The 21,817-nt window shown below is 47.2% G+C and overlaps 1 protein-coding gene across 1 annotated transcript in view; it reads left to right on the forward strand.

Moving 5' to 3' along the window:
- The first annotated feature begins 3,288 nt into the window (after nt 1-3,288).
- Nucleotides 3,289-21,817, forward strand: part of PCGF2 (polycomb group ring finger 2) — a 34,232-nt gene continuing 15,703 nt past the window's right edge. Inside the window, exons 1-9 of the mRNA XM_042844563.2 lie at nt 3,289-3,570; nt 5,937-6,076; nt 7,149-7,245; nt 10,857-10,912; nt 11,706-11,756; nt 11,882-11,990; nt 12,905-12,953; nt 14,735-14,833; nt 16,250-16,330. Of these exons, the coding sequence (XP_042700497.1) occupies nt 5,965-6,076; nt 7,149-7,245; nt 10,857-10,912; nt 11,706-11,756; nt 11,882-11,990; nt 12,905-12,953; nt 14,735-14,833; nt 16,250-16,330 (654 nt within the window). The 5' untranslated portion in view covers nt 3,289-3,570; nt 5,937-5,964. The remainder of the gene's footprint in view (nt 3,571-5,936; nt 6,077-7,148; nt 7,246-10,856; nt 10,913-11,705; nt 11,757-11,881; nt 11,991-12,904; nt 12,954-14,734; nt 14,834-16,249; nt 16,331-21,817) is intronic.

Here is a 21,817-nt window from a genome sequence, read left to right on the forward strand (position 1 = left end):
ATCAAGGAGGAGCCCATTACAAATGTGAAATGACTCCATCTTTGACCCCAGCCCTGCCAGGTGGGGGAAGGCATCATTCCTCTAAGTTCGCAGGTGGGGGGAAACTGAGGCAGCAGAGAAGGGCGGCACCTTGCCCAAGGTCATTACCAGAGCGGGAGTGGGGGGAGGAAGCAGATCGCTAATCTCCCAGTTCCATCACAGACCATCCTCTTTCAAGTCCCTAAGGAGTTAATATTGGAAAGGGAACAGGGTGCCTCTGCAGAATTAAGCCCAAAGGGGGCAGTTTAAAGGTAATCAACTCTTGGTTTGGTGTAGAAGGGGAAAGATGCATCAGAGCTGTTTACATAGGTTTTTTTTTAAGGGGGGCATAGCCAGGGAGGGAGGTGGGTGGGTGGATGGATGCCGGGAATGGAGGAGGATTGAATTTATTTATTTTCGGTGGGTGGGGAAAAGGTCAGGGCGGTGGAGGGTGTTTTGGGGGGCGGGAGGGGTGTTTTAAAAGGAGACTAGCGCCAGCCCCCATTCTGAGTCATGAAATCATGATGATTATCGTCCGTTTTACTAAAACCGGTTTTTGCTGGCGTCTCGGGCTCTCCCTCCCCTCCACCTTCCCTCTCCTTTAGAGACCCATGACGCCATTTGCTAGACTGGAAGGATAACATAAAAAATACAAGAGTCTTGCAGGGAGCAGGGGACCTGCAGAACTCACTGCCCGGCGAGAGCCCAAGTCACTGGAGGGGGATTGGATTTCAGGTGCACCAAGCAGGCCAAAGCTCCCCCCCCGCCCCTTCGCTTGGCTGTTGGTGTTGGCATCTTGCCAGCTGTTACCCTGCAGGTAACTATAGAAACCAGCGCACAGGGAGCCTATCAGCAGCCCCAACGTCACCTGCGACTTGTAAAGGGGTCTGGGGGGCACTTCACTCTGGAGAGCTACCTTGATGATGCTGAGGCTTGAAGGGGGCGGGGGGAGGGAGACGTGCTGCTGCTATTAAGTGTAATCAAGGTGTGTGTGTGTGTGTGTGTGGGGGGGGAATGGAAGCAAACAAGCCAAGAGGACCCCAAAGGGGTGTGATCCGTGCTTTTGCCTTGGGAATCTACAAAGGGAAATGGGGCTGGGAGAAAGGTGTGTTTGTTTGTGTGTGTGTGTGTGTGTGGGGGGGGGGGAATGACTCAATCCAGTCCAGAAAGCAGAACGGGCGTTTCCAAAAAACCCACCAGCCTCTTTCTGACCCGCATCTATTGTGGTGTTGGCTTGTTTGCAAACCACCCCACAAATGCTTCCCAGCGGGCAGGCGCTAATGCTGGGTGCCAAACCAGGGAGGGGTGGCTTTAGCCACTACCTAGAGCAGGATACTCCCAATTTCTCCTCGGCCCCCTTCCCCTTAGACACACCCACCTCGGTGCTTAAGTTTTGTCCCACAGTCTCACCTCTGTTGCTTGTCTACTGAGGCTGGGGGTGGGGGGGGGGCACCTTTGCCTTGAAGTTTGATCAGTCACTGTACCGATGGGGGATTTCTTTGATTGGTACAGTATTGTGTACAGCTTTTATGAACGTTAAACGCTTTCCCCAGCGTGTGTGTGTGTGTGTGTGTGTGTGTGTGTGTGTGTGTGTACACACTTATGCACCTATCCTTTACAATGGTTCTCCATTGTAAGGGACTGAATCTCTCTCTGTGTGTGTGTATGTGTGTGTGTGTGTGTGTTCCTAACAGTCTGGCCTCCGACTGACGTCACGCACAAACTCATTTGCACAGAAATAGATTTTAGTTCAGTTCCCCCCCCCCCTTCCACCTCGGATGGTTGTAATAATATTCTGGCTTCTCGCCAAGTATAGGAGTTACCATAGAAACAATAAAACTGCAGCGATTCAGGGCCCCAGCTAGAACGTCTCCTATAGTAAATATTAAAGTAACGGGGAAGGGGGAAGGGGAAGAGGAAGGAGCTGGGGGGGGGCAGCAATTACATTGACATCTGCGACTTTCTGCCTCTCTCTGCACTTGATTGCATCGACGGGTGATGTATTTCCCAGAGGGACTAGATTGTAACCCCACTTTACTTAGTGTTGCAAACATCCTGCTCAGAGTCTCAAACTCGGGATAAAATGTTGGCAAAACCCTTTGTTTTTCCTTTCCATGTTGCCTTTTTTCGTGTGTGTGTGTGTGTGTGGGGGGGAGGGACTGAACCTTGCAGACAAGTTATGTTTTTCCGCGACTACAAATTCTGCCCGGTGCTTATCTTTGTGCCTAGCCCTGGAGTGTTGACTTCAATCACCTTCTGCTTTCCAAGCAAATATGCCACCCTCTCTCTCCTGGGGCGGGCATAGGTAGACACACACTTAAAAAAAAAAGTCTCCGACCCCCCCCCTGCCACAAAGCAAATCTATTCATTCTAGCAAAGGCGACCTATTGTTTTTTTCTATCTCTATTTGGGTGCCTGGCTGTGAAAAGCCAAAGCACGTCCCAGGTTTGAAAACCACACCACCACCACCCAATCCACGCGCGTGCCCGCGAATCCAGGTCCAATTGTTAAATTCATCTCCTGTCTTAATGAGGTGTGTGGCCGTGTGGCTTCTGTCACGGGCAAGGGGCCAACAGCCGGCTCTGGAGTCTCTATAGAAACCATGAGGCACGAGCGGAAAATGCCTTTGACCGTAAAACAAAATGCCCTCGTATTAAAACATATCAATACCCGAAGGGGGGCAGGGAGGCAGACAAAAGGCTGCGTTCCCATTCACACCAGTTGAGGCTTGGGGATGGGGGCGATGGGAGCGGTTTAGGAGACATCTCAGCAGGGATGGTCTCAATCCAGATTTCTTTTAGGGGGGGGGGGAGACATACCAGAGGTCCAGGAGACCCCCTACACGCACGCCCCCTTTCCTTGCTTTCGACAGCGATTTAGGGGAAGCGGTTCATCGCTGTGGGTTTAGGGCCCGATCCCACTGCCTAAAAATCCACACCCACGCCGGCAGCACAACCAGGCGATGAACGGCCCTCGCCCATCGGCCTGGAGGCGAGTGGATCCAGATTTGTATCAATTTTTTCAGCTGGCACCAATCGCTCCCTTCCCCTTCCTAGATTTCCCCAGAGGCAGAGCCTGTCCCTTTAAATGCGGTCCCTCAGTTTATTCCCCACCGAGCCATATGTATCCATCTATTTAAATACCCCCCCTCCGGGGGTCGGGGGCACTGCCCCCTCGCGGGTGTCGGCGGCTCTGATTGGGGGGCGAGGGGGGCTGGTTTGCACGCACGCAGGAAGGCATTGGGAAGGGGCGGCGCTGCGCTTAGGCAGGAGGAGAAGGAGCCGCGGGGGAGACAAAGGTGCCGCTTCGCACCTTTGCCAGGCTGGCCAGCCTCTCCGAGCCCCCGTTTTCCGCTCTCCCCGCCCGGAGCCTGGGCTGTCAGGCGGGTGAAAGGCAAGCGGAAGACCCGGAGCCTGGTAGCCCCCCCGCCGCCCCGGGTTCCGGCTGGGAGATCGAAGCGGTGAAGGACAAGAAGGAAAATGTGGGTCCGGGGGCGCTGAGGGTTTCTTGCCTGGGCACCTTTCGATCCGCGCCGGGGAATCCTTGTCTGCGGTATGTGCCCACGCTGCGCCACCGGGCACAGGGAATGGAGGGGGTGCGGGTATGTGTGTGCCTGAATTTGGCTGCAGTGAAACGACCCCACACTGTGGGTCTAGGCCTGGGGAGGGCAGTAGATGTGATCTAGAGACGAGGTAGAGATCATCGGAGACTGTTTCGGGTGGGTGTGGCATGACATGACAATGCCGTGCGTGGGTGTGGACGGGTGCTCTCTATTCTTCCATGTGCTAATATGGGGGACAGATTATGGTCGGCTTTTATGCGTTATTAAATGGGCCTCCTAGGCCACCGCGTTGTGTTTGTAGATGGAGGTGTATTTGCCGGCTACATGCTGCCATATGTGTGTGTGTGTGTGTGTGTGTGTGTGTGTGTATTGCAGTTATATATCCGTTTACATCTTCAAAGTACTGTACCAATATGATAATGTAAAATAGACACACACTGATCACAAAATAAGGCATAAAGAACATAATTGTCGTGTATCCATCCTCGGTCTGGGTGGACAGATGCACAGTATGAATGTGTATGTCATGGAGGTTGCACTATGCCTGTGTGTATAATATTACAGTGCTTTGAAGATGTGAACTTCTGTGTGAGCGCAGATGATTCATATGCACCCAGACACGCCCATTGGAGGTGTATTGGGTGGTGTCTATTCTCTGCGTATTGCTTATGTGCCTCTGTAGTGTTCATTGAGAAATGGATGTGTGATGTGTGTCATAGGGTCTGACACGCCTGTCCTTCCGGTCTGTACGCGCAGGTACCCATAGGTCGCGTAAAGCAGTCCTCAGCCGAGCTTCTCACGTCTGGCTTTCGCTGGGCTTGTGCGTTTAATGAGTTGCATGTTAATGTTCAATTAGACCATTTATCTGATTTGTTCCGGCCCATTGCATTGCTGGAGGGAGCGGGGGCTGGGAGTGGGTGTGGGGCGTGGTGGAGGATGGGGATTGGGGGCAAGACCAGGAAAGAAAGTGGAATCTCCCCTCGGCTTTGTTATCTGGTGTCAGCAGCAGGATGGGGAAGAATTGAAGAGGACATGTGGATAGCCAGCAGCCAAGGTGAAGCTGGTGCAGCTCCTAGTTGGGTAGGATTGAAATGTGATCCTTCTCCTCACAGGCTGCAGACTTTGCTCGTCTTTCTTCTTCTTCTCCCTTTCCTTGAGGTTTGCCCAAGTAGCACAGCCAAAAGGAGGACTTGCTTTGGCCATAATTTGATTACAGATGATCCTGTAATGGGCTACAGCTGAGGGAGAAAGAGGCCGGGAGGGAGGGAGTGTGTATCCAGACTTTGGTGGCAGAGCTCCACTTGGAGGAGACTATTGGGGATGGAGGAGTTTATTGTTAGCTAATGATGAGCAAGGAGGCTCTCGATTTTGGTTTTTGTTTAAATATATAATTTAGAGGGGTTTGGGGCATTCCCTGTTAAGGGTCTCCATTTCATAAAAAAGTGTTCCTATAATAATCTCCATGCTCGCATCTACAACACGTGCATAATCCGGAGTGGAAAAACTGGGCTGTGTGTGTTAGTGTGTTTCAAAGGTGGGCAGAAATAATAGGGCTAAACCTAAGGAAGCAGCTATGAAATCTGCATGGTGTGTCGGTTTCTTACCTCCTTTACTACCCAAATCTATTCAGATGTACTAGGCGCATCCCTTCTTTAGACGCAGCTGTGCTGCCTGTTGTATTCTCTGAACTGATTTGTCTCCATTTAAAAAAAAAAATAAAACCACATTACTAAATCAATTCTTTATCTTGTATGTGTTTTGGTCAGGATTTGGGAGTAAAAAGAGAGATTCGTTATGTAATGTAAGCTGTAGGATCACTATGGGCCAGATTGTAATACTCTAGGTGAGTTATATCGTCCCCCAGGAGTATTATTATTATCTTACATTTATACTGTGGTAGCACCCAAACACCACAACCAGTTCTGGGCCCCTATGTGCTAGGCACTGTGCAAACCCATAACCAGTTAGGCTCATCAACAAGATTACATTTGGAAAGGGTGCTGCCCATCCCAGTCGGACTCTATGGGGGCTGAAAAAGAGGTGTTTTGTTTTGTTAAAATACAAATACTCAGTCCTCCATCCTGCTCTCTGTATTATTGCAATTTCAGATGCTTTGCAAGGCCTGACCACAAAACCCAGATTACAAGGTGTGTGTGTGGGGGGGGAGGGGGAATAAATCCTAAAACCAGAGACTCCTGTGGTTTGTAACCTACTGAGCCATTTGCTTCTGCAATGTTGCCTTCACTAGTTCCAGCTGATGACTTGGTTCTGGTTGCTGTAATATTCCCGGAGGGGTGATGACCCTGTAGATGCCGCTAACTTGATCCTCGGGGTGTGTGTGTGTGTTTGTTTCCAGAGAGGATCTGCTGAGGCCCGGATCCAAAATGCACAGAACCACCAGGATAAAGATCACCGAGCTGAATCCCCACTTGATGTGCGCTTTGTGTGGCGGCTACTTCATAGATGCAACCACCATAGTGGAATGTTTACACTCCTGTAAGTTTCCTCTGTACCGGGGGGAAAGCCGGAGAAATCCGCTGTTCCCAATGAAATGCTCTTTTCTTTCATGCCACCAGGCAGATCTCCTTTTTGGGTGTTCAGCCCAGAAGCCAGCTGGTGGTGATGAGAGATTCCCCAGCTGCTCACCTGAATATAACTCCATGGGCCAAGCTTTTTCCGAAGTGGCTAGTGATTTTCGCGTGCCTAAATTGAGATACCTTAAAGAGGCCTGATGCTAGTTTTTCAGGAAGAGCAGAGCTCTCCCTTTCTGGAAACCAGGGCCTCCTTGTCATGTGAGACCCCCCCCAAATTGGAAGCACCCCAAACCCCTAGTCACTCTTGGCCTCCGATTACTCGCTCAATAATTTTGAGGTGAATTGGGGAGGGGGTGGTGAAGCTAGAATCCTACCATATTTCCTATACAGGGCTTAAGGCAATCTCTCACGGTTAGAGATCAGAATGAGAGCTGTGTGTGTGAGGCGGATAATCCCATATCTGCCTGCTTTTGGGTTCGTCTACCTTCCTCTAAAGCATCTAGTTCCAGCCGCTGTTCAAAGACAAGGCCCTAGACTAGCTGGACCCTGGGTCTGCTCCAATCTAGCAATTCCTCTAATATACCTGCAGAGAGAAGCAAGGTGTAAGGGAAACCAACCCTTGATAAGAGGGGAATGTGGAATAGCCCCTACTGGTGGGATCCCCCTCTCATTGACACATGGCTGCTAACAGGTGGATTAAATGGAAGCAGTCACTGATTACTTTCCAATCAGTGAGGGTAAAAAATTATCTTGCCCAGAATGTCTAAGCAGCTGCCTGTTCACTGTGGGTTGTGGAAGGGGGTCAAAGCCAGCCCTGTACAGAGGGCCAGGGCAAGTTATGCACCACTTATATCCTGCTTGGCACCATTTATGTCCCTCTTAAGCAGGATATAAATGGAGCTGAAGTGAGACTTAATACCTTGTGCTTAAGTGGCGCCTAGGCCTTGTGCTGACCCTTTGCCCAGGGGTGATATTCACCCCGTGAGTCTGTATGTTGATTTCACCCTATTTATTTTTTGTCTTTCTTCCTTTAGTCTGTAAAACCTGCATCGTCCGCTACCTGGAGACCAACAAATACTGTCCCATGTGTGATGTCCAGGTGCATAAAACCAGGCCCCTGCTCAGCATCAGGTGAGGGATCTCACTGTTCTGGTTCTTGCCCCCCACCCCCGATAACACAGACGTTGGGAAGCATCAGGCTCTGGATTTCGGCTGTAGCACGTCACCGAGCCCCACTGTCACAGGAAATTCTCCTCCCTGCTTTGCTGCAGTTGGGAGATGGATATTTTGGCCTAACTTTTCCAGAGCCACTAATCGTGATTTTGGGTGCATCTGTTACTTTTTTTTTTTTTGAGAGGGGCGGCAACTTGGGATGCCTGAAGGGGCCCTGATTTCCAGAAGGTGGATGCACAGAATTAACAAATAACGAGGTCCCTTTTTAAAGCCCCCCCCCCCCCAAACTGGGCACCCAACTACTATTTGCTTTGGAAAACTGAGGTCTCTGTATGTAATTCTGACCCTTATTCAGCAAGGTATGTTCCTAACCATCAGCATGTGAGTAATCCATTGTCTCCAATGGGACTAATTTACTTAAAGTTAGGCATGTGTGTGGGACTCAGGAGATCTGGATCAAATTCCCAGCTCTGTCACAGACTTCCTGTGACTGGACACTTAGGCCCAGAGCCTCAAAGGCCTCCACCCAATGGAGTTAGGCACCTATCTACCTTTGAGGATCCAGGCCTTAGTCTGGACGTGACTCAGTTTCCCATCTCTCCAGTGGAGACAACAGCACATCCCCACCTCACAGGATAAATCCATTAAAGATGGTGAAGGGCTCACATACTACTGACATGGGCACCAGACAACTACCTTAGTGTGCTGACTCCGGGCATATGCAGCAGAGAATCATAGACGTTTGTGCTGGGAAAGACCTCTTGTGGTTTTCTTCCTTCAGCCACTGCAGTGGCTGGTCTATAAGATCAAGAGGGTTATTTTCTACTAAAAAGAATAAGTATCTTCTGTTGAAGCCAAGTGAAGTCTGCTGCCCCGGAAGAACAGGATTTGCGCTCTGCAGTTTTACGCCTTATAGCATAGGTGCTGGAACTGGCTTGAAGTGGAGTCCGTTATATCCAGGATTTACAGTTTGGTTCAATGGGTCTCAGCCCCCCCACTGTACCAATTGTTCCAGCACCCCTGCCTTAGTTTACTAGCCTAGCCTACTAGACTATATCTGACACCTTATAGTCTACTGTATGTAGGTTATTTGAATGTTGACCCAAAGTCTCTCCTATCTCCTTGAATGCTTGCAGGGGAGGAGAGGAAGGCATGATCAGAATCAGAGCATCCTAACTTTCATTTTTCTCATAACAGCTGCACAGGCTAGGGAATTCTGTCCCCGGTCATTATTTTGTGTTTGAGGTCATCATGGGCATTCCTGGGGTGTTTGACATCATAAGCAAAGCCCCAGCAGGGCTGTGATGTCAAGATAGTCCCACCTCAACAGCTTCCAGTGTCCAGATGCAGCACCTAATGTTATGGGGCCCCACTCTCTGTGTTGTATAATATCAATGAGCTCTGAGCTGGAAGGGCAGACGACAAGGGTCATGATGGAACAGACAGGACCAGGAGTGTCTCTGAATTTTCCAGCCCCCTTTAAGGATGTTGTAAAGAGATTGGGATGATTCATTAGCAGGGAAAGGCACAATGGGAGTTACATCCTCTGTCAGTTTGGACCGAGTACCTGAGGTCATCTTTAGACAGTGCCCGGACCGCAGCCGTCAGGCTTTGAAGCCACGACAAGAGAAATTTAACCCGAACCCACTTGTGGTTTATAATTCATTGATCCATTTGCCTTGGAACGATACGTTCTTCTCCCAGAGGAGGGTTATTCTGTGAGAGCATGCAACTGGCTGTGTCTCAGCCGCTACTATTGTGGGTGGGTGGGTGGTTTCCAGACCCCTGTTCCATGCCCAGAACCACTAGGATCAAACCAATGCCGTCAAACCCCCACGCTTGGTGCATGCTTTATGCCGGCTTCGCTCCTTCCCTATTCGTCTGGGTTTGGGGAAGCCAGACATGTCTTGTCAGTTGTAGAATTAGCTCGGCAGGTGGTTGGCATAGAAACCATTAAGGCTGCAATACATCACTAGGGGCTTTTTTTAGCTCTTCCATGTAAATCCGTTTCTGTAGTAACACTTCTTTTTTTTTTTTTTTTTGGTTCCCTGTGAAATATTTACACTCTAACTCCCACAGACCTTTCTGTTAAATATCTCTGAATGTGTGCACAGACCCAGACGGAGATGCACTCTGCCAACATACAGACAGACACAAAGCAGCAGGCTAGAATTGCACCGATCTTCCAAGCTCTGAGATATCACCCAGACCTTACTTTATAATTTGCATTGCAGTAGCTACTAGTCCCAGACAACCCCTCCCTCCCCTGCCATTATGCTAGCCACTCTACCACCATAGCTTTGCATCCTTGTCCAATCAGACCCCGATTTTCATTGGCACTAGGGCCCTTTTACACCACTTTAGCAGCGGCAAGGGGCCTGGATTGTGAATGAGAATCAAATCCACAGTCTTCTCTCTATTTTTATCAGAGTCGGGGAGTTGAGGCATAGACTTGGGAATCAGAAGGGCGTGGGAAATCTGTGTCAGCGTCTGGAAGAAAACTTGTTCAAGTCATGCGGGTAACCTAACTCCTAGTGAAATCAATGCAAATTAGACACCTAAATACCTTTGAGGATCTGGGCCTTAGACCAAACATTTCTAGGGTGGATCCCTAAACTACTTCTTAAACAAGGTGGCTGAACTTTTCCCAGAGGTGCCCACATCTCTCACTGCATGTCAGTCGAAGTCTATGTTTAGGCACACGAACTTCAAAAATTTAGCCATAATCTCTTTCTCCCTTGGCTTCCCCATCTGTAAAGTGGGAACACTGATCTCCGCTTGCCTCACATGAAGGTCTTGGGAGATTTGATTCACAAAGGTTAGCAAAGCATGTTGAGAGCTTCAGATGGCAGGGGCTAAACATGAGAAGCCCTATATCTGAGCGAGGTATCTTTTAATAGATTATAGAAATAATTTTGAGATATGATCAGTGACCCTGATGTTCCCATTTGTTCTTGGAACTAGAGACATAGCCCTTCTTTTTGGGCCAGAGCCAAAGTGACTTCCCTGTTTGACTTCATTGGGTTTTGGATCAGACTCTGAATTTGCATGGTTAGTCATTTTCCTTTCTCTTTTGCTTCCCCCTCCATCTGAGTTGCATAATACCCAGCTGTGTTGTCAGAAATGTCAGTCATGGCCATATTAAGGACTAGGGGTTCAATCCTGCCAGGTGCTTGGCACCATTCAGCACCAAGTTTTGGGATACCAATAATATGCAATGGGGTTATGACTTCCCAAAGGCTACTTGCAACCTGTGTCCACATACATCAAAGTCAATAGGAGTTTTACCAGCAATATTCAAATTGGCGCAGAGCCGGTACAGCGTGGTCTTGAATTCATCCGACTGTGTTCCTTTGCAAAGGACCCGTGCAATGTCTGTGCGCTATTTAAGTCCCATGTAAGCAATGTTTTGAGGGCTTAAATGGTGCATAAGCCTTGTGCCGGTCTTTTGCCCAGGAGTGGAAGGTGCTCTCTTTTGGTGTGGCTGGAGAATGCAGACAGGTGACTGGAATGGATTCGGAAATAACTACACTCACCCTCCCTGATTAATTCTTATTTGTGTCTTTCAGGTCTGACAAAACCTTACAAGACATAGTATACAAACTAGTCCCTGGGCTTTTCAAAGGTACAGATACAGACAGCAATAATCAAATCAAGTAATAACGGGGATGATTTGGGTGTGATGCTCTGTGTTGGCCCAACTCTGCTCCTGTTGAAGTCGATCCCCTTACGTCATCAGAAGTGGGGTTAAAGGGCTTGTGAAATTGCCACCCTTATGCCCTGTGCAAACACAGAAGTTGCACCCCTTTCACTATACCGGGTTAGTTACAGGGGTACAACCTGCTTTAGTGTGGACGCAGTTATATCGGGATAAAGGTGCTTATCCTGGTGTAGCTATTTCCATAGGGGGAATAAGCTATCCCAGGCTAGGTCTACACTGGGGGAGGGGGGGGGGGGGAGGGGAGATCGATTTAAGATACGCAAATTCAGCTATGCGAATAGCATAGCTGAATTCGACGTATCCTATTCGACTTACCCTGCTGTGAGGATGGCGGCAAATTGACTGCTGCGGCTCCCCCGTCGACGGCGCTTACTCCTCCTGACGAGGTGGGAGTAAGCGCGTCGATTCGGGGATCAATTTATCCGTCTAGATGAGACGCGATAAATCGATCCCCAAGCGATCGATTTCTACCCGCCGATCCGGGCAGTAGTTTAGACTAGCCCCCGTATAGGACACATTCAAACCAGTATCGCTGCATCCACATGAAGGCTTATACTGGTATGACTGTATTGGTAAAACATCACACTCCCAACTGAGCATAAAAATGGTGTAGACTAGGACTTGATCTTCTATTCTCCCTCTCTTTTTATTCTTTCTTTCTCACCGTTTCCTTGCTTTGATTGGTCTTCTCTTGCAGATGAAATGAAGAGACGGCGTGACTTCTATGCAGCCTATCCCATGGCAGACGGTAAGTGTCTGCAAACAGGAATAGCCACTCAGTGTCTCTTCCTTTCTGTTCTCTTCTCCTCTCTGTCTCAACGCTAAATACATTTTGGGAGGGGTTTAACGTCTCTCTTCCTGCTCCTTGTGTAGTTCCCAATGGGTCTAATGAGGATCGTGGGGAAGTTTCCGAACAAGACAAAGGGAACCTGACAGATGATGAAATTGTCAGCTTATCCATAGAGTTTTACGAAGGAATGAGGTAAGATTTTGTTGCTGTTGCTAAACTCCTTCTGTTCTGAGTCAAAATCCTGCCCTTTCTGGCTACCTCTAAGATCTTATTTGCGGGAACGGATCGAATCCTGAAGACTGTTCTCAGCTAGGGTGACCAGACAGCAAGTGTGAAAAAGACCGAGAACGCTGAGAATAGGGTGACCAGATGTCCCGATTTTATAGGGACAGTCCCGATTTTTGGGTCTTTTTCTTATATAGGCTTCTATTACCCTCCACTCCCGTCCCGATTTTTCACATTTGTTATCTGGTCACCCTAAAGCTACGTGAATAACGTAGCTGAAGGCGACGTACTTAGATCGACTTACCGTGGTGTCTTCACCACAAGGAGTCGACGGCTGCCGCTCCCCCGTCGACTCCGCCTGCACCTCTAGCCGCGCTGGAGTACTGGAGTCGACGGGAGAGCGCTCAGGGGTTGATTTATCGCGTCTAGACTAGACACGATAAATCGATCCCCGCCGGATTGATTGCTGCCCGCCAATCCGGCGGGTAGTGTAGACATACCCTTAAAAGTGGCTGTGTACAGACTAGAGAGCCTCAGGTGTGTTGTGGATGTGCAGGGGCTAATTAAGCTTATGAATGGAGGGCTCGTCATGTGACCTGAAGTCAGCCGCGTGGAGCATTGTAGCTGCAATACACAAGCTAAAACAAAGCCCTGAGTAGAGCATATTGCAGTCGCGAAGCCTTTTATCCACTGGCTCTATGGCTTAGCTGCAGATGATTAGATGGTACATGCCTCTTCACCACCGCATATCCAGAGAGGAAATTAACCCTTGTGTCACGACTGCCTTGGCGAGGTTAATATCCCCTCTCCGTGGTTAAGGGGGCAACTCTATTTTCTGTTACTTTTTTACAAAAATGCTCATTCTGTCCCTGCTTCCCTAGAGATGAAAAGAAAGGGACGATTGAAAACGGGGATGCGGAGAAGGAAAAAGTAAGTGTTGCCAGGCTGATCGCTGAAAGAGACCTGCAGGTAAACAAAAGAGGTCCCAGTCAGTGCGTTGTTGTTATACTAGGGACTGGGAAGGAGGTAGCGGAAGGCACCTGATGCTTCCTGCACTGGGGCAGCGCCGCTAGTGCTTGCACTAGGGTCTGTGCAAGTTCCAAAGAGCTTGAAACGGAAGCCACATTTTGTTTCTTCTGGCAGGGGGTATGAGACAGCAACAGATGATCAGTTCTTTCCCCTGGCCTCTGAGCTGCTGCTCCCCCCGCCCCAATAATCCTGTCTCCAGCCCTCCCCCGGGTTTTACACATGGATCCAAATAAAGAGTCAAACTCACTCCAAGAAATGGCTTTTTACAAAGGTTGGGTGCGGTGCAAAGGCCTAGGACCCATCTAAGCGTTGGGGCAGATAAGTAGGAACTATTAGTCTCATGGTACGGGTGGGAAATCTGAGGGGCAGAAATCAAGGCCCACTTTTTTAAAGGGGGCCAGCGACTTTGGGTGTTTCAAATTGTGGATGCCCAACTCTTGATGGACCTTTTGCCCAGATCTTCAAAAGGTATTTAGATGCCTCCCTCCCAGTGATTTCAATCTGAGAATCTGGATCTGACTTTCAGAGGGACTGAGGCCCTGTAGCTTTTATTGATTTCAACTACAATCTGGGGTGGTCTTTGCTATTCACACACCAATCAAGGAACCACACAGACACAAATTCTCCAGCCTGTATTATACAGGAGGTCAGACTAGATGCCATAATGGTCCCCATCTGGCCTTAAAATCTATTCATCTAAATAATGTTTGCTGTATATACACCCCATGCAAGGATTAGCTATATAGACTCTGTGGTGCTTACTGGGTTCTGGCAGCTACTAAAACACTACACAGTAAGTATCATTAGAGAGCTCACCAATTATTTAAAAGGATACCATCCTATTCCTATGCACCGCAAGCACCCTCTGGAAGGCAGGCCCAAGATGTCTTAAACTGGACATCCAAAAATCAGTGGCCACTTTAGGAAATTTAGGCTCCCAGTCCCACAAAGCACATCTGTAACTTTAAGGACAATTCGTTCTAATTCTTTGTTAGGCCAGGGCCTGAGTGAACCTTGCCCCAGGGCATAAACAGCGTGTTGGATGAGGTTAGAACTCGAGACTTCCTGGCTCCCAGCTCTGTGGTTAGAGCAAATGATCTGAGAATTTTTTTTTCTAGAGTTTGGCACTATTAATCCTGAGAATTTCAATTTGAGCTCATCTTTCTTCTGAAATATTAGTAAGGAGGAAATCGACACAGACACACGTGTAGAATAGGTTTGTCTCTGTATAAATATATAAAGACACCGTTAATTCTCTGGTTATCTCATAAGGGCTTTTCTGCTTACATTGTGCAGCCCTTGAGAGATCGAATGATCTGATTTTTAGTCTAACCAGTTAGCAAGATATTTATTTTGGTCCTTTTTAATGGGGTGTGAGTCATTTCTGTCCCAGAGGCCTCCGAGTTAAAAATCAGTCGAAGGCATTTTTCTGCTGCTGCTGTTTTCTCTGCGAGGCGCTCTCGCCCCTGCTCCTCACCCTTGCCTTGCAAAACCAGAACAGTATAGATTGCAGCAGAGCCCTTTGCGTGTGACCTGCAGGTCTTCCATGCTCTGTTTGTGTACGATAGATTTACAGCTGCTCCTGTACGTATTTCATCCCCTCTCCTGTTCCAGCTGCTCGGCTCTCAGTAACGCTCTTCTCTTCCCCTCCTCCCCCTGCCTTCCCTCTGGTCTGGCCCCAGAAGAACGGTGTAAGGTTCCTCCGGTGTCCTGCTGCCATGACAGTCATGCATCTGGCTAAATTTCTCCGCAATAAGATGGATGTTCCCAGCAAGTACAAAGTGAGTAGCGAGCGACCGGCAACTGGTCCTAGGTCACTGCTTGATCTGCTGACCTCTGTCAAGGTCCCATGCAGTGCGTGCCCACTGGTGCAGCACCTGTTAGGCCGGTTGTCTTTGGACGGTCGTTTATTACATCCATGGAAGGTGTATGAGCATTTAAACCTTGTCGCTGGGGCCTGCTGGCTTTGGACCGTCCCTTCTTACACCCCTCATTCTAAATACAAACTGGGGTCCTTGCTGGGTTCAAAAACCGCATGTCCCCATTCTCCTTTCAATGTCGTTATTGTTGGCTGTACTTAGCTATTAAGCTCTTTAGGCCTGACCCCTGTTTGTTACGTTTGTGCAGCACCGTGCACAACGGGATCCTGACTGAGGCACTATTGCAATACAAAGCTATATTCTAGCTGATGGGCATTATAGTAGCACCTCAGGACCCCAACCAAGATTGCAACCCACCGTTGCCTAGCACAATGGGGCCAGAGGAACAGCTGGCGTCAAGTTGCATTACTCCATTTGAAGTCAACGGCCTTGATTTGCACCGGCAGAGGCGCTGCCCCCGTCTGTTTCAGAAGACGAGCGTATCTCTGAGAACCTCCTCCCTCCGCCTTTCCCCCCAAATAAAACCAAACGCATTCTTGACAGCCCCGCACCAGTGCTGGAAATTCCAATCTCAAAGACCTCCCCAGATTTTCCAAAGATTTACTGTGTGTTTCTCTTATTGAAAACACACACTTGTTTAAAGACTTGGCAGTTGTCATAATACTACTTAGCACTTATTCACCCTGCTGTACAAACATTTGCTAATTAAGTCTTGCAGCCCTCTTTTTAAATAAGCATCCGCCTCCTCATTCTGTACCCAGGGGGAGGCTAGACTTGCCCAGAGCTATTCAGCAAGCTAGCACGAGAATTAGAACTCAGTCCACCAGACCACCCTCACCTATCCAGTCTACCTAACAGGGCCTTCTTCAGATGATTCTGACACTGAGTCCTACCAGGAGAGGACCTGACACAGGTACATTGGACCTGATTCACTGCATTTTGTATAGAGTCACTCTGATTTTGGTAGCATGTTTACATTCATTTTGCTGGGCAAAGTGTGGAGCAATGATTAATTCCACCCCTGACTGCCCAATGTTCAAAAGAAGCTTAGAGCCCCCTTCGGCACCAAAGTAAGTGGCCAGATTTTCAAAAGAACGCAGCTCGGTTGGTGTTGGGCTCTTAGGAAAATCTGGTCTAAAGTGGGAATGGGGCACCATGGAGATTATTTAGATACCTAAATGGGAGCTGAGCTCTGTGGAAGAGGAAATCTGACCCCTTCTGTCCAACCATGGATTGGGAAACAAATTATTTTATTTTGTCCTTGGGACCCCTGGGTCACTGGAGGGGGAAAGATTCACTGTGGTCTGTATTTGTCAGGTGGAAGTTCTCTACGAAGACGAACCTTTAAAGGAATATTACACGCTTATGGACATCGCCTATATCTATCCTTGGAGAAGGGTGAGTAAGAAACTTCCTCTTCTGTGCTGGAAGTATCTTTGTCATTTATTGAGAAGCAGCGTGGTCCAGTGGGCAGGGCAGTCACCTGGGATCTAGGAGACACGGGTGCCAGCCCTGGCTTCGTGGGTCACTTCCCTTCCCTTCCCTGTTCTGTTTCCCCTCCCACCATTTGTCCACTTGGTGTCCCATCTCCAAAACTTAAAGTCTAGAGCAGAAGGCCTCTGAGTGACTACAGAGAATTCTTTCCCCGGCGGCTGGCTGGCGGGTCTCGCCCACATGCTCAGGGTCTAACTGATCACCCTAATTGGGGTCAGGAAGAAATGTTTTCCCCTTGGCAGATTTGGCATAGACTCGGGCGGGGGGGGGGGAATTTTCACCTTCCTCTGCAGTGTGGGGGCACAGGTCCCTTTTTGGTTTGAACTAGTGCAAATGGTGGATTCTCTGCAACTTGAAGTCTTTAAATCAAGATTTGAGGACGCCAGTAACTCAGCCAGAGGTTATGGGCCTATTGCTGGAGTGGGTGGGTGAGGGTCTGTGGCCTGCAATGTGTAGGAGATCAGACTAGATGATCATGATGGTCCCTTCTGACCTTAAGTCTGAGTCTTCAGTACTGGGTTTCTCTCTATGTTCGTACAGCACCTAGCTGTACGGGAGCCCTGATCTCTGTTGAAGTCCATAGATGCTACTGCAAGACTCCTAATGATTAATACCAGTTAATCAATACTAATTTTCAGGCAATAACTTAGCCCCTTTTCAAGTGAAATCTTTTTGTGATGAGTGGGTGTTTTTTCAGTGGTGGATAATAACAATAGTTAGGGGAAAGGTTTCAGAAGGAGGTTTATTCTTCCAAAAATATCTTGGACCTCAATTTTCTAGACATGCTGGGCACCCACTACTCCAGCTGCAGCTAATGGGAGCTGCAGGGTGCTAAGAATCGTGCCAATTCTCATGATTTTATAAAATGATTCGGTCTAAATTAGCTGTTGCCGCTCAAGAAAGATCTCGGAGTCATTGCAGATAGTTCTCTGAAAACATCCACTCAGTGTGCAGCGGCAGTCAAAAAAGCTAACGGGATGTTGGGAATCATTAAGAAAGGGATAAAAAATATGACAGAAAATATCATATTGCCTCTATATAAATCCATGGTATGCCCACATCTTGAATACTGCGTGCAGATGTGGTCGTCCCATTTCAAAAAAGACATATTGGAATTGGAAAAGGTTCAGAAAAGGGCAATAAAAATGATTAGGGGTATGGAACGGCTTCCATATGAGGAGAGATTAATAAACTGGGAATTTTCAGCTTGCAAAAGACATGACTAAGGGGGGGATATGATTGAGGTCTATAAAATCATACTGGTGTGGAGAAAGTAAATAAGGAAGTGTTGTTTACTCCTTCTCATAGCACAAAAAACGAGGGGTCACCTGACTAAATTAATAGGCATCAGGTCTAAAACAAACAAAAGGAAGAATTTCTTCACACGCCACAGTCAACTTGTGGAACTCTTTGCCAGAGGACGTTGTGAACTCTGTTATAGTCTTGGCCTTCAAAAAAGAACGAGATAAATTCATGGAAGGATAGATCCATTAGTGGCTAATAGCCCAGATGGGCAGGGATGGTGTCCCTCGCCTCTGTTTGCCAGAAGCTGGGAATGGGCGACAGGGGATGGATCACTCGATGATTCCCTGTTCTGTTCATTCCCTCTGGGGCACCAGGCATTGGCCACTGTCGGAAGACAGGACACTGGGCTAGATGGACCATTTGTCTGACCCAGTCTGGCCGTTCTTATGTAGAGGGACCATTGTGGGTCTGACCTCCTCTATAACATGGGCCATAGAACTTTACATTCTAGAACATGGTTGTGGATAAAAGCTTGAAAATGTGACCATGAAAGACAAAAAAATCAGAAGGCAAATTAAAAAACAAACAAACAAAATCCAGTTTATAAAAATCTCATGATTTGGGGGGCTTGACTTGCGATTTTTGACACTCCCCCTGCCCCCAGTGTTGGCAATGCTGTGTTCAGCAACTCTGGAAAAAAACCCAGGTCCCGACTATTACCCGCTCCCCCACACCTGGAACGGGGGTGTTGCTGGCACTTCCAAAAGGGCATCGAAAGGAGGGAAAGTGCCGGGTTTGAAAACCGAGATCCATCCAAAACCATGTTTCCCTTGTTGACGCTTTCTCTGCTAGAGCGTTTAATTAGAACCAGGTGCTCCGAAGAGCCTTGATTCACTCTCCCAGCCCGCGGTGGGGTGCAGGGGCGAACTTTCAACAACCGCCCTCTTCCTAGCCAGACATAGCTGCCCTGCACAAATCAACTGTTGTTTGTTTGCTTTTTAAAGGGGAAAAGGGTTTAACGTTACCCTTCTTAGTGATCATTTCAAATGAACTCCAGCAGCTCTAGATTTCCCCTTTTGTGGCTCGAGTCTTTAAAGCGCTTCAGTTCCAATTCAGGAAAGCTCAAAAGGACCCAGATGAATGGGAGCTAGGCACCCAAATACCAGTGAGGATCTGGGTTAAAAGTACTGTTGAAGTCAATGGGACTTCATCACATGGTTAAGCTCCTCTGTCTCTTAAGGTACTTATCTGGCCCATATCACTGTGATAGCTGGGTCTCACAATCTTTAATGGATTTATTCTCAGCAGCCCTGGTAGGGAAGTAGTTATTCCCCTTCTACAGATAGGGAACTGAACCACAGATGTATTTCGGTGCCTCACTACCACTGAATCGCCATTTGAGGATCTGGACTTAGGCACCTAAATACCTTTGTAAAGCTGGCCCAGAGAGATTAAATGTCTTGCCCAAGGTCACACACAAAGTCTGTGGCAGAGCAGGGTCTTGAACCTGGGTCCTAGGTTTGCGGTCTAACATCTGGAACATCCTTTTTCTCCTAACAGACTCATTAGATGGGCCACAGATCTAATCTAGTCCAATATCCTTTCTCTGACAGCAGTCAGTAGGACATGCTTTAGAAGAACAAAATTCCCCTAATTGCTAGGAGTTAGAGATTGGCTTAAATCCTGATGCATTTAAGCCCTTCTTAATGTTAATATATATTTTGGAAGAGAAACTACCTACTTATTTTATCTGTTCTTGTTATCTATATAAACATCTAGTCCTTGTTTGAATCTTGCTAAGTTTTTAACCACCATGACATCATGTGGCAATGAGTTCCGCTGTTTGGTTGTGAAAAGATTATTTCCTTTCATCACTTTTGAATTTGCCATCTCCTACTTTTATTGAATTGTTCAAGTGCTTTCCAGAATAGGAACACATTTTGAATATGTGTGCATTTCCTGAAGTGGGGGCTTAAGCACATGCTTAACTTTAAGCAAACGGGGAGTCTCACTGAACTCAATAGGTAAGCATGTGAGTCTAAGGGCTGTGCTAGACAGTTCACATGATAAAGCCCTGGCTCCTTGAGAGACCAGCTAGGAAATTTTAGATTGTTTTCAGTAGGATATTTTTCACATTGCCACTTGCTAGTGGGTGGGTTTTAAGATGCATCTCATTTGAATTCCTGAATCCTTCATCACTTTTTTCTGGAAGGCAGCCTGAAAATCTTTTCCAGAGACTAGCTTTTAATCTTTCATGAACATCTAAATTCTTGAGCCAACTGGCTCAGTTCCTGGAAAGACATCTTAGAACTTGAAATTTTACAGGTGTGCCTGGAAAGAGCCACTGGAAATTCATATGAAAATAAAACAAAACAATAAATCCTATAGCCAAAGGATTGTGCACTTGCACAATGGGGCCTGAATCATCAGTGCCCTGCACTTTGTGTAACCATTCATACTAGTGGGTGTTGAACACCACGATTCTGGGGTAAAAGGCTACACAAAGTGCAGTCAAGGGACAACTGTGACTGTAAGATTCAATCCATTTCCCACTGAGAAACCAAATGGCAAATCTCCCATTACAGCCAGTGAAAGCATGTTGGTGCCCATAATTTAATATTTCACTCATTCTGCCCTTCACTATTCTATCCAAGTACTGAGATTTTATTTGAGACAAACATTTTCAGACTCTTTCAGTCCTGTTTTTTCTCTCTAGCTTCATTCTTAGATCATAGTTTGGATATCCAGCCAGCCTGTGGGACGCAATGGATTGTGAATTATGGAGAAAGAACATAACGTCCTATAACAAACCATTTAAATGGTTAAGAGAACGAGGGGTCCTTGTGGCACCTTAGAGACTAACAAATGTATTTATTAATTTATTTGTTAGACTCTAAGATGCCACAAGGACTCCTCATTCTTTTTGCTGATACAGACTAACACAACTACCACTCAGAAACCTGCCACCATTTAAATGGTTAGTTAATGACACAATGCCACAGTCCTTTGGTAGAACTTTTTAACCCCCATCAGTATTACCTTAAAACTTTGTCAGGCACGATATTTTGAAAATGTTTGTCAGAACTGAGAACCTACCTGTTTGCGGATGTTTCTTAATAATACTTAGTGCTTTTAATTCCTAGAGCACAAAGCATTTTATAGATGGATGGCAATGTTTTAAAATTACATTGTCACATAGTTTTAGGTCATGAAAGGGGAAAGTTTTAAACAGACTAATGTTCATAGAAATAGTCTATGCCTGAATTAAAAACAAAACATGAAACAGATCTGGGTTAGATGCTGAACATACCCCGCTACTCGCCCAAAGCATTCTGCAACCAGAACTCGAGTTTTGTTCCAGAGCTTGAGAACTCCTAAAGTTAAACTGATAAGGAGAATTGAAACTGACCAGTCAACTTACATTGCTGAAGCAGAGTGGAATATGGGTGGGGGGGTGGGGGGAGGAAACACATTCATAAATGATAAAGTAAATAAAAATTCATATAGTTTTAATAATGAGGTATTATTAGCAGCACAGGTAAGGACATGCATTTGGTTTAAGTAGGATTTTTAAACTGATACATTATTTTTAAAAGGAACAGTATCTCCATTCCTCTCCTCTGTATATGTCTATCTTGAGCATACGCTAGCATGAACAATTTATAGAGTACTTAAACTTCAGATTTTGTTTCGATGTTTGCCATTTTGAGACTTTTACAACATAAGCTTGTGGTACAAAGCTCAGTTAATTCAGGAGAATTAAACTTAACTCGGGAGTCACAACAGCAAGGCAATACAACTGGGCTTTAGACGATCATTGTATTGAATTGAGCCCTGATCTAGCGGAGGACTTGGGACAGATTTAAGCCTGTGTTTTGTTGAATTGGGGCCCTGGTTGAGTTTTTAAACATGAAGTTAAATGCTAGGCCAGAGCACGCTCTGGTGTCAAGTCAGTTTATTTACACGGATGATTTTAGGGGCGACGTTCCCAGGAACAAATGGCAGTCAGATGCATAACTCCTGTTGGCAGCTAATGGGAATTAGGCCCCTTGGCTACCCCTTTATACATTTGAATCTCTCCCCCTTTAGCGTCACTTCTGAGACCCAAACTGCTGTCCCAGACCTGAAGAAGAGCTCGTGTGGCTC

This window comes from Chrysemys picta, chromosome 24, assembly GCF_011386835.1.
Source record: "Chrysemys picta bellii isolate R12L10 chromosome 24, ASM1138683v2, whole genome shotgun sequence".
In the NCBI taxonomy this organism is placed as follows: Eukaryota; Metazoa; Chordata; order Testudines; family Emydidae; genus Chrysemys; species Chrysemys picta.